At 39.7% G+C, this 17007-nt stretch overlaps 4 protein-coding genes across 9 annotated transcripts; 2 read left to right on the top strand and 2 right to left on the bottom strand.

Annotated features, from left to right (window-relative positions):
* Nucleotides 1-89: 89 nt before the first annotated feature.
* Nucleotides 90-2268, top strand: LOC128259833 (ubiquitin-conjugating enzyme E2 R2). 4 transcript variants are annotated; one of them, XM_052992439.1, is made up of 3 exons: nucleotides 90-246; nucleotides 650-1244; nucleotides 1747-2268. In XM_052992439.1, the coding sequence occupies exons 2-3, from the start codon at nucleotides 681-683 to the stop codon at nucleotides 2140-2142; spliced, it is 960 nt and encodes a 319-aa protein (XP_052848399.1). In that variant the 5' UTR covers nucleotides 90-246; nucleotides 650-680; the 3' UTR covers nucleotides 2143-2268. The 4 variants fall into 4 exon arrangements, with proteins under 4 accessions (XP_052848399.1, XP_052848396.1, XP_052848398.1 ...); XM_052992436.1 differs by having other exon boundaries at nucleotides 1741-2268; XM_052992438.1 differs by having other exon boundaries at nucleotides 125-317; nucleotides 1741-2268.
* Nucleotides 2269-3199: 931 nt separating this feature from the next.
* On the bottom strand, nucleotides 3200-5616 carry LOC128259832 (probable aminoacyl tRNA synthase complex-interacting multifunctional protein 2). 2 transcript variants are annotated; one of them, XM_052992434.1, is made up of 5 exons: nucleotides 5411-5616; nucleotides 5199-5297; nucleotides 4840-4992; nucleotides 3750-3978; nucleotides 3200-3686 (listed from the first exon to the last, which is right to left on the bottom strand). In XM_052992434.1, the coding sequence occupies exons 1-5, from the start codon at nucleotides 5549-5551 to the stop codon at nucleotides 3310-3312; spliced, it is 999 nt and encodes a 332-aa protein (XP_052848394.1). In that variant the 5' UTR covers nucleotides 5552-5616; the 3' UTR covers nucleotides 3200-3309. The 2 variants fall into 2 exon arrangements, with proteins under 2 accessions (XP_052848394.1, XP_052848395.1); XM_052992435.1 differs by lacking the exon at nucleotides 5199-5297.
* Nucleotides 5617-6027: 411 nt separating this feature from the next.
* Nucleotides 6028-13464, top strand: LOC128259818 (protein argonaute-2-like). 2 transcript variants are annotated; one of them, XM_052992415.1, is made up of 8 exons: nucleotides 6028-6512; nucleotides 6575-6622; nucleotides 7503-7822; nucleotides 8637-8725; nucleotides 8785-9394; nucleotides 11160-12164; nucleotides 12895-13265; nucleotides 13322-13464. In XM_052992415.1, the coding sequence occupies exons 1-8, from the start codon at nucleotides 6497-6499 to the stop codon at nucleotides 13410-13412; spliced, it is 2550 nt and encodes an 849-aa protein (XP_052848375.1). In that variant the 5' UTR covers nucleotides 6028-6496; the 3' UTR covers nucleotides 13413-13464. The 2 variants fall into 2 exon arrangements, with proteins under 2 accessions (XP_052848375.1, XP_052848376.1); XM_052992416.1 differs by lacking the exon at nucleotides 6575-6622 and having other exon boundaries at nucleotides 6066-6106.
* A 655-nt stretch (nucleotides 13465-14119) lies between these two features.
* LOC128259819 (U3 small nucleolar RNA-associated protein 14 homolog C) lies at nucleotides 14120-16710 on the bottom strand. Its single transcript, XM_052992417.1, is given in 4 exon segments — nucleotides 14120-15229; nucleotides 15231-16160; nucleotides 16216-16441; nucleotides 16443-16710. Coding segments are annotated over 4 exon segments (2394 nt in total). The 5' UTR covers nucleotides 16622-16710; the 3' UTR covers nucleotides 14120-14170.
* Nucleotides 16711-17007: the final 297 nt, after the last annotated feature.

Genomic DNA, 17007 nt, shown 5'->3' with positions numbered 1-17007 from the left:
TAAATGTTTTTGTATCTTAACCTATCAGCTTGAATCGAACCTCGCTGAAAACCAGAAGCTTGTGACGTCACATTCGTTATCCCTGAGAACATGCGCAAACGTCACCTTCTCAGCGGCTGTGTTCAAAGTTGCCATCCCTGGCATCCCTGGTTTTTGTTTTGTAAAGTGAAATTGTTGCAAGTCAAACAACAATAACAAAAATCATTAAAAACGCGTGAAATTCGGCAAAAACTCTTGGCTACACAAGTACGTACGAAGCTAAAGTTGACGTTGAAATATAAAAATCCGTTTTCCACTCACATTTGCGTTGGCAATGGGTAATTCATTTTGTGTTGTCTGCTGTGAAAGTAACAACAACAAAATCAAGAGTAACGTCAAGAGCAAAAATAGTTTTCCATTTTCAAAACGACAAATATATATGTTTTTCTACCCGTATATCAGATATCCAGGAATTAGACCAAATTTTTCAGTTTAGCAAGCTCAAAGGCGAACAGTCATCGCTTTTGTGACGTGCTCACCTTGAATTCATCAGCAGGCAGCAAGATATTGACCCTGCACATAGACACTCGCGGGCACAGAAATAGTAGTTACCCATTTAACAAGCAAATATTTATATGTTTCCTTGATGGGAAAACTTTTTCTTTGGCAGAGCACGGCAACAACTGCAACTGGGTGAACAAATGACCACCGCCGCCTCCACATCGCAGCATGCGACATCGTCCTCCACATTGATGGCGGGCTCCGGATCCCTGGCCACCTCGTCATCCACCTCCGCCGCCCCCACGACCACGCCCAGCAGCTCGGCGGTGCGGGCCCTGGCCATGGAGTACAAGTCTCTGCAGGAGGAACCAGTCGAGGGATTCCGCGTCAAGCTGATCAACGACGACAATCTGTTCGAATGGGAGGTGGCCATCTTCGGGCCCCCGGATACCCTGTACCAGGGCGGCTACTTCAAGGCGCACATGAAGTTCCCGCACGACTATCCCTACTCACCGCCATCCATACGCTTCCTGACCAAGGTCTGGCATCCGAATGTCTACGAGAACGGGGATCTTTGCATATCCATTCTCCATCCGCCGGTGGATGATCCGCAGAGCGGCGAGCTGCCCTGCGAGCGCTGGAATCCCACGCAGAACGTGCGCACCATCCTGCTGTCGGTGATCTCGCTGCTCAACGAGCCCAACACATTCTCGCCGGCCAACGTAGACGCCTCGGTCATGTACCGTCGATGGCGGGACTCACAGGTTAGACTGGCTCTTCTGGTCGCAGTAAATGTCTAGTATACGGACTTCCGAATTTGAAAGCGAGAACTGCGTTTCGTTAGTTTAACTAAATTATTTTTATTTAATTTTTTTATATCGCTCAGAAACTACTTCAGTATTAACGCGTTGATTTTAAAAATTTGTTTATTTAACTTTTTTAAAAATTGTAACCACATTCAATTTGGTTTCTCATAAAAAAATGAATAAAACATGATTCTATGTTCTTATGCAAGATTAATGAAAGTCAAAAAGTTGCCCTAATATCATAAAAAAGTAAAAAAAACCTAGAATGACTTCAATATTACGAAGTTATTAGTAAGCCAAACTCTGCTCTAGTTGAATGTAGATATTGCTGTGAAGAATTTCAAATTATGTCAGCTTTAACTGCACTATACGAATAAAACGCCTCGCTAGAAGTCCGTATACTAGACATTTACACCCTCTTATTGGCCCTTTAATAAGGACGTACTAATTTCAGGGTAAGGACAATGAGTACCCCAACATCATACGCAAACAGGCCCTGGCCGCCAATGCTGAGGCCAAGCGGGAGGGCATTGTGGTGCCCATGACCCTGGAGGACTATTGCCTGAAGCCCACGCGCAAGCCCACAACGGAATCGGGCCTGGATGCCAACTTTTACGATGATGATTTCGATCTGGAGACGGAGGACGATCTGCCCACAGACGATGATTTCGATGAGGACGACGACGATGATGAGGATGAGGACGAGGATGAGGAGGACAGTGCCACGGCGTCGATTAGCAAAAATAATGGCGCCAGCAGCAAGTGCAAGAACAACGGGCTGGGCAGGGAGGCGGCCGCAGCCGGAGCGGATGATGCCGAATCCGCCGACGACAGCGGCAAGGGCGAGACCACATAATGCAGCCAGACTAGAGTCGCGTCATCTTTTCCTCCCACTCCTGCCCTAAGCGGCGAGCCACCGCCTTTTCATTTCTCCAACATTATTACTATGATTAATGCTAATTATAAAAGTTTCAAAACTAAACCGAACAACTGAGAAAACAATTATTTACCTAGTTTATACGAGGGTAGAATGAAAGATGGTCCTAAGCTGATTTTACCTACTCAATTTTACTTTGATAACTTAGAAGATTCGTATAAGCTATTGGTACTAGCGGGCTAAACTCAATTTCCAGCCTGTGGCAAGCAATTAATAGAGTTCAGGGACTTCTCCAAATCCTTTTTACACAGTTAATAGCACATGAAACCAAACTATTAAAAACCGATCACACACGAAACTCAACCAGAAACTGATTATCAATATACATGATATATTCAGCATATGTACTAAGTATAAATTAAAATTTAAAAATATACATACACACATTTTTATGAGCGAAAACGAAATACAAATGTCCCAACTCGAGACACGAAATCCTATCGTACATACAGACAGGCAGAGAGCATCAAGGTAAACAGCAGCAAAACATACACATTATGAACAATCAATGGATTTCAAGAATAAAAGCAAATACGGAACTTAGCAATTAAGCCATTTTTAAGTGCAAAATTGACAGAGTAAGTTAAAAACCAACAATTGCAATATAGAAACGAAGAACCGCATTGTATAAACAGTAACAGATTTGCAACAAAGATAAATAAGCCAAATAAAATTACTGAAAAAAATTGATGGCCTTTTAATCCGTTGGGGCTGGCTCGCGTAATTGTGAATAAGAAATAGTATTTTGGGTTGCTTTTTAAAAACAGAACAAATTACTCAATTCTTTAATATATTTTTTATAATTTTTGGTTTGCTTTTTAAATAGATAATAAATTACGCAATTATTTTGTTAAGCTGTTGCTTTAGTTTTTAATGACTTTTTGTTTTGCACTTATTATTTTAAGCACAAGTATGTTTTAAAATCTATTTTTAGTTTGACCTTGTTAAAGTTGTGTAAACACGGTTCAAGTAAACATTTTTCATTTTAAATTATTTTATTTTGTAAGAGAAATAGTCTATTAAATATCAAATTTCTCATTCTTTTATTTGAATAATTTATTTGTTCGCCTTTGTCGATAAAATTGTTTAAATTTGAGCCACGAGCTTCGCCCGTTTCCGCCACGCCAAAAGCGCCGGCGTCAGATCCTTATCGGTTATAGCGGGCATGCGTATCAGCGAGCTATAGACTCCGATATCGGCCACCGACATCTGGGATCCGCCGAAATACTGCTGTTGCTGCAGCCGCTTGTCCAGCAATCGCACCATTGCCACCTGCGTTTTGTGCGTGCTGCAGCGCAGCAGTTGATAGCAAATGTCCAGGACGAGATCGATCTCATTGCAAAGGGGAGAGCCCTCGTAACGATATTCGGCCGGACCCACACGACCCAGATAGCGGATGATGTTCACCTCCCCGTAAATGGGCACGTACATGGTGGGCGAGCTGATCATCTCGGTGTGTTCGCCTGCGAGGAGATCAAAACCAAGGTTTTAAAATCAGAAAGTTTTCATTAAAGAGAGGTACGTACAGTTTTTCCAGATGAGCGTTACATTAATCTTGGGCAGAGCGGGGTTCACGGTCACCTTAGCCAAATTGGCCTCGAATTCCCGAGCTGCTGGGCCAATATCAGCCATTGTGGAGTGTGTAAAGGTCTTCACTTCAATAGTGTACAGATCCCGCCAAGCATTCTTCAAGGCCAACAAGGCGTAAGGTATGAAATTGGGATGACCATTGATGACTACATCCTGCAGGGGCACCTGGTAGATAATAAAAACGGGAAGTTTATGTGTTATATATTATGATCTTATATATATACATTCATGTATATTCATATTATTGTTATTTGTCATTAAAGATTTTTAATAAAATTTTGAAAAGGTGTACCATACAAAATATCTTGGAACTAGTTGATAGAAAGAAAGAAAGAAAACGTTGCATTTTCCAGAATTTTAATTGAGAAAACTTGTAAATTTACTTATATAAAAGCTCTTTTAACTGTATGATTGTTAAGTATTAGTAAAAATATTTATTTGGAAAGGGGCTACGGCTGATTTCCGGGAGCTCCTCTCAAAAAAGACGTTTCGCAGTGACCACTATATCTTTCGTTAAAGTAATGTTCAATCTAGTAATTATCCAAAGAAATAACCAATATACATTTTTTGGAGAAAATAAAAATATTTATTTTTGACCTAAATTTTGGCCCTAAATTGTTTATAAAAAAAAAAATTTATATATATATATGTATATATTAAATATGTATATATTTTTACCCCGTTATTTTAGGGTTTCAGCTTAAGTTAGCTGACGTAAATTATAGTAAATTGGTGTAATTTACCTGTTTTGGCATATAACTTAATTTAAATTGAAATATGGTTGTATATTACGAGTTCAGCAGAACAGATGACATAAGAAAGTTCTGCCAAAAAGTTTTTTCATAAAGTTTTTCCGCTTATTATAATTTTGTTAACGACAAAATACCTAATACTTAAACTTATAAGATACAACTAACAAAGCGTTTTTAAACTAGCTCCTAGTTATTTTGTTGCAACATTTTAAATGAAGTTAAATACATAGTTTAAGCCCGAGTACTGACTTTATTTCGGTTCTTCAGTTCTCACCTCCTTTAAGCCACCATTTTGGAAGGCAGTCGTGTGCTGGAAGGTCTTGCCACACACCCCGAGTCCTTTACGGATCTGTCCCAGCTGCTCCTTGAGCTCCTCCAGCTGCCTGAGCACTTTCTCCTGGCGCGCAGCCACCGATGCCGTGTCGTCCTGGAAATGGGTAACGAAAGAAGGATGTGTTTAGGGGACTGGCCACAGTGATCCATTGGCCAAGGCAACAAGAACAGAGAGCAGGCAACACAAAACGGAGCGTGGATGCATTGTTTTTCTTTTTCTGGTTTTGTTTGGTTAGTCGGTGGTTTTATAAATAGAATTTCGCATATTTTTAGTGGCTGTAGTTGTTTGGTGGTCTTAACCTTTAGCAGCTGCTGTATTTGTCGGCCTAAAGAGTCCAAATCAAGTGCACATGTGGCTGCGTTTCGGCTTGTTTTGCTGCTTCTGCTGGCCTCCAATTTCTGGCAAGGATCACACATGCGGAAATGGAATGGATGGCGTTGATGATATTCGTTGTTTTTCACTGTCCTTGCCATCCTGACCAATTGCTGGCTGGCCTGGTAAGTCAACTTACGCATGATGATGTGGACGCGGATGCGGATGAGGAGGACGAACTGGCCAGCGAATCCGCCGCCAGGCTTACATTCTTCAGCGGATACATGCAGGTGGGCAGCTTGATGTCGAATTGCGGCAGCAGGGTCTTCAGTTCGTACATTTCCTCGGCGGAATCGTTAGAAAAACACAATAATTTATGGAAATTGCAAAATGTGCTTGCTAGAGATGGCCGATTTTCGAAATTAGTTATGGAACTTTGGTATATGTATCAATTGTGTTTGATCCATGCGCTTGACCCATCTCTAATTTAGCAATATTGAACTGTTCCCATTTTTAAGATGAATATCGAATTCACTGGTGCTGTTTTGGAACTGTTCCCACACATAAATTATTTTAAACCGTTTATTTAGCAAAAGGTAACATTTGTTATATAACAATCCTTTTAGATTAGTTATTTTACACATTTATTCATATATGTATTTAAAAATAGTTCTTATTTTAATAATAATCCACAGCTTAATTTTTCTGAGGGCTCGGCATAAGAAACTAGGTATGAGTCTCCTTATTCATATATTTTTCATTGTTATATATAATATTATAACCTTTTGTTTTTGGAATTTTACGACAAACTTTTTTAAAGAATAAGAAAATATTAGAAAAGAGCAACTTCCACGTCAGACAACAAGAAACTTCAGTCTTGAACATATCTTAAAAGGTAAAGTCTACAGATAAAATTCCAAAAAAAAATTGAAGAGCTCTTTAATTTAAAAAATACACTCAAATCATATCTATAGTTTGGAGTAGGTTCTTGGGAAACAAAAAACGATATATTCTCTTAAATATTCTCTTCTTACTCTTCGAGAGCCGGGCTTAAAGAAACTAGTGTCGGGACTTATAAATTCGGAAATATTTCGCTGATAAACCAGTGCTTTTTGGACCGCCGGCATCGTCGCAAGTGAATTTTCTCTCGCTGAAGTTTAAATATTACTGTTTAACAAAGTTGCTTAGAAAAATATTGGTAACTCATGTGTAATAGTAAATATAAAACAAAGGCCCACAAGTAAAATTAACTTAAAACTTTAAAAAAAAGTAATATTTCGTAAAAATGGGAAAGCAAAACAGTGAGTTCAATTGAAAAACATAAGTATTGTGTGTTTATTAAATTTTCCCCTTGATATCCCAGAATATAAGCCAAAGGAGGAGAAACCCGCAAATCCTGTTCCACCACAATGCAAGTACAAGTGATCCAATAAATAAAAATAATAATTTAAAACAATATTTTACAAGTATCTTTTAGAAAAAGACAATTTCTGGCGAATACGGCGAATAAATTCATCTTTTTTTGTGACTAAGCTGTCAGGGTTCAGTTTTTTTGACAGCCGTTTAATAGTTCTTATCAGCTACATACATATGTGTTTAACAAAAACCCATCACAATTTTCGATCAGCAAATCTATGCGGTCCTCAATGAAATTTTAATAGTAATTGATCTTGAAATTTTTTTAAGACGATGCAGCTGGTAATCAAGAGCTGGGAATGTGTAGCTTAGAGCCCACAATTAGGTCGTTTCGAACTTCAATTAAAATACTCTATGCTTATCAGTGGCAAGAGTCAGCAATATAAATCAAGAATAAATGCTCACATGGGGTTTGGATATTCGATAAAATATGTTTTACACTGTGAAAAAAAAATAAACTATATACCTAATATTTTTACTCTGCTCTTTTTACTTGGCTTTTCTCTGTTTTGTTTTAAAATGTGCCAAATAAATTAAATTATTTTACTTGAATGTGGAAATAAACAAGTTTAACTAACACAAATGTTTCATAAAATTTAAAATTTCATTTAACTTTTATTTTTAAAGGCAATATTTAAAACGCTATAGCTACAAAACTGTAACAGAACAAGTTTAAACGTAATGTCATGTCCATGTTATTAGTAATTGTTTGGAAAATATATATTTTTTTAATTAAACGAGTTTATAAAGAAGGAAAATTGTATATTATAAAAACTAAGTCGAGCTTTACAATAACTTTGCCAATAGTCCCAGTGATTTTAATCCCAAAACACTCGGAAACTTTTGGAGCTAATCCTTTGATCTAATGCCTAAAGGTGTGGCCAATCCATCGACGGGTTCCAGGGCACGACCACCTGCACCTGCACCTGTAGGAATCAGCACCAAGCGAGGAACCATCGGGAGAAGCGGCACAGCTGCCGTCAATTACCTGAATGTGGACATGACCAAAATGCCGGCAAAGGCCTATCACTACGATGTCAAGATTATGCCCGAGCGGCCCAAGAAGTTCTACAGGCAGGCATTCGACCAGTTCCGCACAAATCAATTGGGCGGTGCGATTGCCGCCTTTGATGGCAGGGCTTCCTGCTACTCAGTGGATAAGCTGAAAACAAATTCCAAGGACCCGGAAGTCACTGTAAGTTGAGGGTAATCAAACCAGGGAAAAAAAAAAAACTTTTTGAAGACTATTTTGTTTTTTGTAAGGTCGCAAAGTTGAAAGTTCTTAATTCAGACAGTCGAAAAAGTCGAAAACAATTTCCTTTCGATGCGAGAAATAAAAAAATTCAAGAACACAATTCAAATGTTTCCATTTTTATAGGATAATAATTTCAATATTTAGAAAAAATAATAATAATAAAATATAATATAATAATATTTAACAAAAAAACATTATATCTTTTTTATGGTACCGAAATTTCGAAAATTGCTTTCTATATTATACAAAACTTTTTATATTTTAGAAAACATTTCTATGTTATAGATAAGATTTGTATATTTTAGGGTTATTTATTTTTAGGTTTATGCTGAGAAAATATATATTCTAGAAAATATATTTAGGGTAAGGTATTTTTTAGGGAAAGCTTTTCTATTATTAAGAAAATAGTTCCTGAAAACAAGTACAAAAATACTTTTAAGGGCCACTTTGGTCTCCCATCTACACTTAAGAAAATGTTCTTGTTTTTAGAAAAAACAAACTCCTGAAAATATACATTTTTTTTGGATTAAGAAAAAATAATGTTTCTAATGCGAATTTTTATTTGTGATGGTACGTTTTACTTTTAGTATACGGACTTAAAAAATTAAGTTGGTAAAAAAATTCAAAAAAATCGGAATAAATATGAAGGACCGAATTTCTAAAATCTATTTATAATCTGCAATTTTTGTAACTCTTCGCTGGGGCATTCAAATTTTATTTTATTTAAATTTAACATTGATTCAATGCTTTCCAGGTGATAGATAAGCAAGGGCGAACTTTGCACTACACGGTGGAAATCAAGGAGACTGGAGACTTGGAAGTGGATCTAAACTCTCTGAAGAGGTAATAAGATAAAGAATATTGCAATAAAAAAGTACAAAATTGGATTTGGCATTTTGCAGCTATATGACGACGAGGATCTTCGACAAGCCGATGCGGGCGATGCAGTGTCTGGAGGTGGTGATGTCGGCTCCTTGCCACCAAAAGGCCGTTCGGTCAGGTCGCTCCTTTTTCAAGACATCCAATCCTGGCGAGCGAAAGGAATTGGACGGCGGATACGAGGCTCTGGTCGGTCTGTATCAGTCCTTGGTACTTGGTGATCGTCCCTTCCTAAATGTCGACATATCGCACAAGTCCTTTCCGATTGCCATGCCGGTGATCGAATATCTGGAGAGATTTGTCCTGAAGGAAAAAATCAACAGCAGTAAAAGTCTGGAGAAGTGCGGCCATATCGCTGAATCGTTCCTCAAAGGCCTCGATGTGATTTACACACCACCCAAAGCATTTGCCAGCGCTTCGCGGGTCTACAAAGTCAATGGACTGTCGCATAAGCCGGGAAGCAGCCAGGAATTCGCACTGGATGGCAAGATGACCACCGTGGCGGAATATTTTAAGAGCCGAAACTACAGGTTGCAGTTTCCCCGGCTACCGTGTCTGCATGTTGGATCTCTGACGAACCAAATATATTTACCGATCGAACTTTGTCAAATCGAGGGAGGTCAAGCATTGAATGTGAGTAGAACTTTTTATACCCTTGCAGAGGGTAATATAATTTCAGTCAGACCCTATAAAGTATATTTATTCTTGATCAGGATCACTAGCAGAGTCGATCTAGCCATGTCCGTCTGTCCGTCCGTTTCTATGCAAACTAGTCTCTCAGTTTTAAAGCTATCTGCATGAAACTTTCCCAAAAGTTGTCTTTCTATTGCAGGTAGTATATAAGTCGGAACGAGCCGGATCGGACGACTATAGCATATAGCTCCCATAGAAACAATCGAAAAAAAAAATTTAAAAAAATTATAACTTTGCTGTTTTTTAATATTTTTATTTATTTTTTCGACATATAGTAATGGTTAAATATTTCAGAATTACGGTTTAAATTTCATCAAAATCTGACGACTATATCATATAGCTCCCATAGAAATAATATAAATATATAAAATAACTATCTAATAATTGAGCTGCAAATCATCATAGCTTCAATGTTTTAAACATAGGTATACGCAAGTAAATCTTAATTTTAATGTTTTCAAAAATATTTAATTCTTGCAATAGCTGCCTGGGTATATGAACTTCGGCTTGCCGAAGTTTGCTTCTTTCTTGTTATAATATATATTATAATTATTATAATATAAATCATTTAAATGCAAGTCGGTTCACCCATCAAATGCCTTGGAAACAAAAGTTTAACACATCAACTTGAAATCGCAAAAGATGATGGAAACTTTAATGCATAACTTAGGAATGACATCTATGAAATTTAATGATATGCGTCTTAAAGAGTGTGAATGGAATATATCTTAAATAAAAACTAAGTATACAAATATGCTAAGTTAAATCTATAGTAATATAGAGACTAATACCAATAAGCCTTGTACAAAAAGCACTGTTGTCCAGTGTAATTTTAAAACTTTAATCTTGGTGAAAGAAAATTCAAACTCTCAACGGAATCGGGAAATATTTTTAGAAGTAATAATTTCTATGTGATTTATTTTATTAACTTATAAAATTTTATTAAATTTAAATCATTAGTTTAAATTAAATTACTAATGACTTATATATTGAACGGATTTTATAGTTCTGCTAAATTTACAATATTTTTTGACCATTAAATACCAGTATAACCAACGTAAAAATAGACAATTTCTAAAAACTTTTTTTTAAAGAAAGTACATTATAGAATGTTTTGAAATTTTTTGCCCATAATAAGGTACAACTTTAATTTAAGGTTTTTGTTTACAAAAATATTGAAAAAAAAACGAGACTATGGGCTGTCTGCCGAGACTCCAATCAAAAACAAAAAATCTCCAACTGCTGACATGATTCCGGTCGAAAAAGTGCCTGAAATTGAAAAATTCAAAAAGATTATGAAAGCTAAATTAATTTTCCCTACAATGACCTACGATCTTTAAAAAGTATATAATATTAACAAAATGGACATCGGTATGGAAAAAAGGGTGAAAAAATGAATTTTTAAATTCTGCCAAATGGACAATTTTTAACCAAATCAAAAGTTTGTATATCATCGTCGCTAGAACCCATTTAAGATCATTGAGTGTTAATTTGAGCTATTTTAGATACTACCTTGCCGCTTTCACAGGATATTTTTAAAAGAAAAATGGATTTTAAAAAAAAGTTACATTTGTAACGCTCCTTAAACAGCATTTTTAAATTCAGGATCTAGGCTTTAGGCTTTGTTTATTGAGATATTCGATTCCATTGCTGCAAAACCCCCGAATTTTCTTGTTGTCATTAAAATTTGTTTGGCTTTCGACAGCGCAAGGATGACGCCACTCAGGTGGCCAATATGATCAAGTTTGCGGCCACTTCGACGAACGTGCGAAAGGGCAAGATCATGCACCTGATGAAGTACTTCGAGCACAACAATGATCCGTCCATCAGTCGGTTTGGCATTAAGATCGCCGCCGATTTTATAATGGTGAGCACCCGCACCCTGAACCCACCGCAAGTGGAGTATCACGGCAAGACGTTTTGCCAGGCGAGGAACGGATCGTGGAGCATGGGCAATATGCAGTTTCTGGAGACCAAGCCGAAGGCCCACAAGTGGGCGATTTTGTACTTTAATACAGGCATGGCACTTTACAACAAGGTCAGCGTATTCGAGAAATTGGTGCTTGCACAAAGCGAGTCGATGAACATCAAGTTGGAGGCCAGGGCTTCAATAGAGGGGTACAAGAACAAACTCGAACTGGACAATTGGTTCGGGGTACTGAAGAGCAAGAATTGCGATCTGGCGTTTGTGATCTTTCCGAATGCTGAGAACACCTACGACTACATCAAGCAGAGGACCGAGCTGCATCATGGCCTCCTGACGCAGTGCATCAAGCAGACCACCTTCGATCAAAGACTGACCTCACAGACCATTGCAAACATACTACTTAAGGTAAACTCCAAGCTGAATGGCATCAACCACAAGCTCCAGGATAATCCCCTGTTGAAATCGCTCAAGAACGCCATGTACTTGGGTGCCGATGTGACCCATCCGTCGCCCGATCAGCGCGAGATTCCCAGTGTGGTGGGCGTGGCAGCCTCCCACGATCCCTACGGAGCCTCCTACAACATGCAGTATCGCCTGCAGCGGTCGGCTCTGGAGGAGATCAAGGACATGGAGTCGATAACGATGGAGCATCTGCGTGTGTATCGCCAGTACAGAAAGACCTATCCGGAGCACATCCTCTACTACCGCGACGGGGTGAGCGACGGACAGTTCCCAAAGATCAAGGACGAGGAGCTGAGGGGCATTAATGCAGCCTGTGCTAAGGTGAGTTTCGATTTGTAAAGGAATAGTATAGTAAAGCCGTGTTTCCGAACTCTCCATGCCTGAAATTTATTTAACAGATACTATGTGGCAAACAAGTATACACGTTTATCAGGTTTTGTAAAAAAAATTCTTTCGTTTTAGCATTACAAAATTTTGAGAATAACCACAAAATACCCTCTGAATTAAATTTTATATCTTCGGCTGTAGCGGTCCTATCGACTTCATTTCTTTTGCATTTATTTCTCCATAACTTAAGCCACCGCTACAAAGCACTAAAAAATGTTATTATTTCTTACAAATAAAAACAAATTAAGATTTAAAAAAATATTTAAAGGGTTGTCCCCACAACATTTTTTTTTAGTATCGGTTTGTCCACTAGTTTATTACCCACAATCGGTTTTAAAAACTTTTTGGAGCCATTTTTTTATTACAAGCTATTGCATTTATTATATTAATAATAATCATTGACGAATTCATAGGAAACTTGTTTAATGTCATGAGTTCCTTTAAAAATTTCGTCATCGAGTTAAATACAATGTTCACATGTAGTTCCATGTGCAAAAACTATAGAATTTATAGAATAAAGAGACTCAACCAGATATATACAAGATCAACGAAATAAATATAAACTAAAATTTTGTATGGGTCAAAATCAACATTTTTTATTTGCCTTTTAATAATCTTTCCTTTCACCCATTGAGTGTTAAATAATCGACTAACCAATTTTCAGTTGGGCATCAAGCCCAAGATTTGCTGCCTGATTGTGGTGAAGCGTCACCACACTCGCTTCTTCCCGAGCGGCGAGCCATCGCAGTACAACAAGTTCAACAACGTGGATCCCGGAACCGTGGTCGATCGCACCATCGTGCATCCCAACGAGATGCAGTTCTTCATGGTCAGCCACCAGTCCATCCAGGGCACGGCCAAGCCGACGCGCTACAATGTGATTGAGAACACTGGCCACCTGGACATCGACTTGCTGCAACAGTTGACCTACAACCTGTGCCACATGTTCCCCCGTTGCAATCGCTCGGTTTCATATCCGGCTCCGGCCTACTTGGCCCACTTGGTGGCAGCGCGCGGACGTGTTTACCTCACTGGGTATGGCTGAGTTTCACTTCAGCATACTGCGACTTAATCCCTTTTGTATTTGACAGCACCACTAGGTTCCTGGACTTGAAGAGGGAATACGAAACGCGCCAGATTGTGCCCGCATTCATGAAGACAAACCCCATGTACTTTGTATAAGCATTAATTAAGGATCACAAATCGGAAATAGAAATTTCTCCAAAAAAATATAATTAAGACCAACTAATAAAAAATAAATATAAAAAATATAATTGGAAACGAAAAGTAAAGAGACTAAAATTAACAGGGAAATAAAAAAAATATGGGTAGGATAAATGGAAAGAAGAAAGAAAGCAAATTTTGACAAACTAAAGTTTTCAAATAAAAAAAAAATTTTTTTTAAACGATATTTTGACTTTTTGCGTGTTTGTTTAAAAATAAATAAAGCTGTCTATTTTCTGCTCCAAAATTTTATAATTTTTTTTTATAAATGAAAAAGTAGCGAAGATATTTTGTTTTACTTATTTTTCCGATTGTTTTTATGAGAACTAATTGGTTTATTTGTCGATACGACTCTTTCCGGCCTATAAACTACCTGCAATAAAAATACAGCTTTTGGGAAAGTTTCATAGCTTTTAAACTGATAGACTGGACATGGCAAGGTCGATTCTCCAGTGGTGCTTATAAAGAAATATATATATTTTTCATACCGGAAATGTCTCCCTCACTGCATTGCGAACTTTTGATTAAAATTATATTACCCTCTACAAGGATATAAACACAACATAAATTACTTACCATAAATCGTGGCAAATAAATCAATAAGAATTAAATTAAGAAATGATCCACAGTCTATTTCCTTGTTGCAAACAGTTGAAATCCTCTCATTGCGTTTGTTTCAATTTGAATCCAATTTATTTGTATGTCTATTTCTAGTTCTAAGCTATCTTCGCCTTGGATGGTACTTTCGGGATGCGCCTTATCCTGCTGTCCACAATGTGACGCAGCCGCCGTACCGGCTTGACCAGCTCGCTCTCCGTCATGGGCTCGATGACGTGGCCCTTGCGTGTGATGACCGCGGGACGAGTCAGCATCCTGAAGGCCGTCTCCGGCACAAAGTTGCGGCCAATCGGGGCACGAATGCTGGCCTCGTAGTCGGCCAGGGATCGGAAAGGAAATGGGATGCTGGAGACCATGTGCTCGCGTGCCATCTTGCTGGCCGACTCGTTCAGGTAGAGGTTGTCCTTGTTGTCGTCGCGTCGCTTTTCCGGGGCGGCCAGCCTGAGCAGGAGCCGCTTGTTGCGCCGCTCCATCACCGCCTGGGAAATGCCGGCGCCCGCCCAGGAGCCCCATCCTGGCAGAGCCAGCTGCAGCTCTGTGTTCTTCAGCTCCGAGTCCTTGGTTTTGTCCCGATTGAAATCGGCAATAATGTCATCGTCCTCGAAGGCCTGACTAATGGTCAACTGGCGTTCGGCTGCCGCATCTGCTTCATCGTATTCGGCCGCCTCGTCGTCCATCAGAGCATCATTAATGCCACTGGAGCTCGTCTTCTTTTGGCTAAACACTAGTGTTGTCACCTTGTTGGGATCGATGGTGTCCACGGTAGGGTTCTTTGTAGTTTCTGGATTGCTCTCCAATTGGTCTGGCACTTTCTTTTGCGGCTCCTTTTCTTCCCCGTAATTTAAGGGCTCGTCAATCTCGATCTGTTGTTTTGTTTTTTTCAAGGCTAGACTTTTGAGGTTCTTCAAGGCGTCCTTCTTTTTAGACTTCTTTCCCTTGACAGGGGCTTCTTTAAGTTTATCTACCCGTTGCTTTAGCTTATCCAGCTTCTTGCTTAGCTTGGCTCGCAGTTGGTCCTCGTGTTTTTCGAAAATATCTTCTATTGAACTCGCATTCGATTTTCCTTTGAGTTTTCTGGGTTCAACCTCTTCGACCTGCCAACCATTTTCCATTTTAACCTTTGATTTCTTAACTATTTTCTTGGCATTTTCTGATTTAATCATTTGATTTCTTAGTGATTTTCTTGGCAGTCTTAACTTTGGCTGGTGGTTTTTTCGGAGCTTCTTCCTGCTCTTCTTGGTCCTCAGTGTCCTGTTCTTTCTCTTCCTGCTCTTTAGTGTCCTGTTCTTGTTCCGCCTCTGCCATGTCTCTACGATGTTCCTCTAATAGCTTCTCATTTCTATTCCGTTTCGTCCAGTACTGCCGCCAATTGGAATCCTCACCCTCGCCATTGCCGTTTTCAGCTGTCTCGACAGTTTTTCGCTTTGTCCAAGGATTGAAGGGATCGTAATCGTTGTCCTCCTCCTCAGGAGCCACTCTCTTCCTGCTGGATTCCTCCTCTTCGCTGTCGGATTCCTGCTTTTTCTGGGTCAATTCCCTACTAACGGCCAGTTGCTCAGCCAGATCCTTTCGCACATCCTTGTCGTATTTGGCGCGTACCTGCAGATTCTTGGCCCAGGTTCCAGTGTTCTTGTGCCGCAGACTGGCGCGCTCCTGCACCCGACTCTTTTCCAGGGCATTGAGTTTTTCCAGCGCCGCCTCCGGATTCGTCTTCTGCAGCAACTCGAACTCCTTCATCTGCTCCAGGATCTTTTGGCGCTTCTGCAGCTTGTGGAACTTCTTGGACTTGATTTTGTTCTGCATGCGTGCCTTTGCCGATTTCTGGGACTCGCGCATCTTCAGGTAGGCCAGCTCTTTGCGACGGGCGAAGAGCTCATCTCGGGTGAGCTTCTTTTGGAGGAGTTGGCGCTCCTGCTTGGCCAGTTCCTGTTCATCCGTGGTGTCGCCAATTTGCGCTTTGCGCAGCTCACGAAGCTTAAGGTTGCTGGCCTCGAGTTCCTTGGCAAGATTGGATTTAGTCCGCGTATTCAAAGGACGGGCACTAGCCGAGGTGTTCACGTAAATCGTGTCAGAATGTAAGGGAAAGACCTGGAGTTAGATTTTAGGATTAGATCTCGTGCAAAGACACCGAAGTGAAACTCACCTGAGTCTCCGCCGATCGCTGTTGGGCCACCACGGCATCCCAGCGACCCAGCTTCTTGGTCACTCCCTCGTATCCAATGGTCCGTCTGATGCGATCCGCTGCCGGTTTCTCTAGCGGCTTTGCTAGCACCTTCCTGGTGCCCTGGACGTTCTTCAACTTCTTGCCCGCCTCTCTGTGCTTGGAGGAGGTGCGCAGGATGTCCACCAGATCGTTGAGACCCACCGACCTGGGTGCCAGCTCCGTTTCCGCCGATTGACACGCTTTTCATCAACTGGAACTCATCCTGGCGTGACTGGCGCTCGTCGCGGGTGGACTTCTGGATGTGCTGCACCTTGCCCAGACTGCCGATGGCCTGGAGCAGCTTCTGGTGTGCCCTCGGTTCGTAGTGCTCCTCGTCATCACTCATTTTTAGTACGGAAATTCTCTCCAACGAAATAACAATACAGATTTCAGCGCACGTGTGCAGCAGGGCAACAGCTGATTTGTTATCGATAGCAGATGGAGATGTCCATCACTATTTATGGCTAAGCGTATGGGACATGGGTGCAGCAAAGGGGATTGTATTTTAGAAATCTAATAAACTACCGAAGTTGCGACTTTTTTTTTAATGTTTTGTTAAATCTTCCTTTTTAATCTTGTCATTATAATGTTTCTAATCAATAGAAAATATATTTAGCGGCTTGGTAAAACAATTTTATTGCATATATATAGGTACCCTATTCGGACTAACAAAACCATTACTGGAATATTATACAATATTAATATATATTCAACAAATCTGCATCAAAATAT

Source organism: Drosophila gunungcola, assembly GCF_025200985.1.
Source record: "Drosophila gunungcola strain Sukarami chromosome 3L unlocalized genomic scaffold, Dgunungcola_SK_2 000009F, whole genome shotgun sequence".
Taxonomy (NCBI): domain Eukaryota; kingdom Metazoa; phylum Arthropoda; class Insecta; order Diptera; family Drosophilidae; genus Drosophila; species Drosophila gunungcola.
Note: the sequence above shows the minus strand (reverse complement) of the source record. Positions and strands in the feature narration are given on the sequence as shown.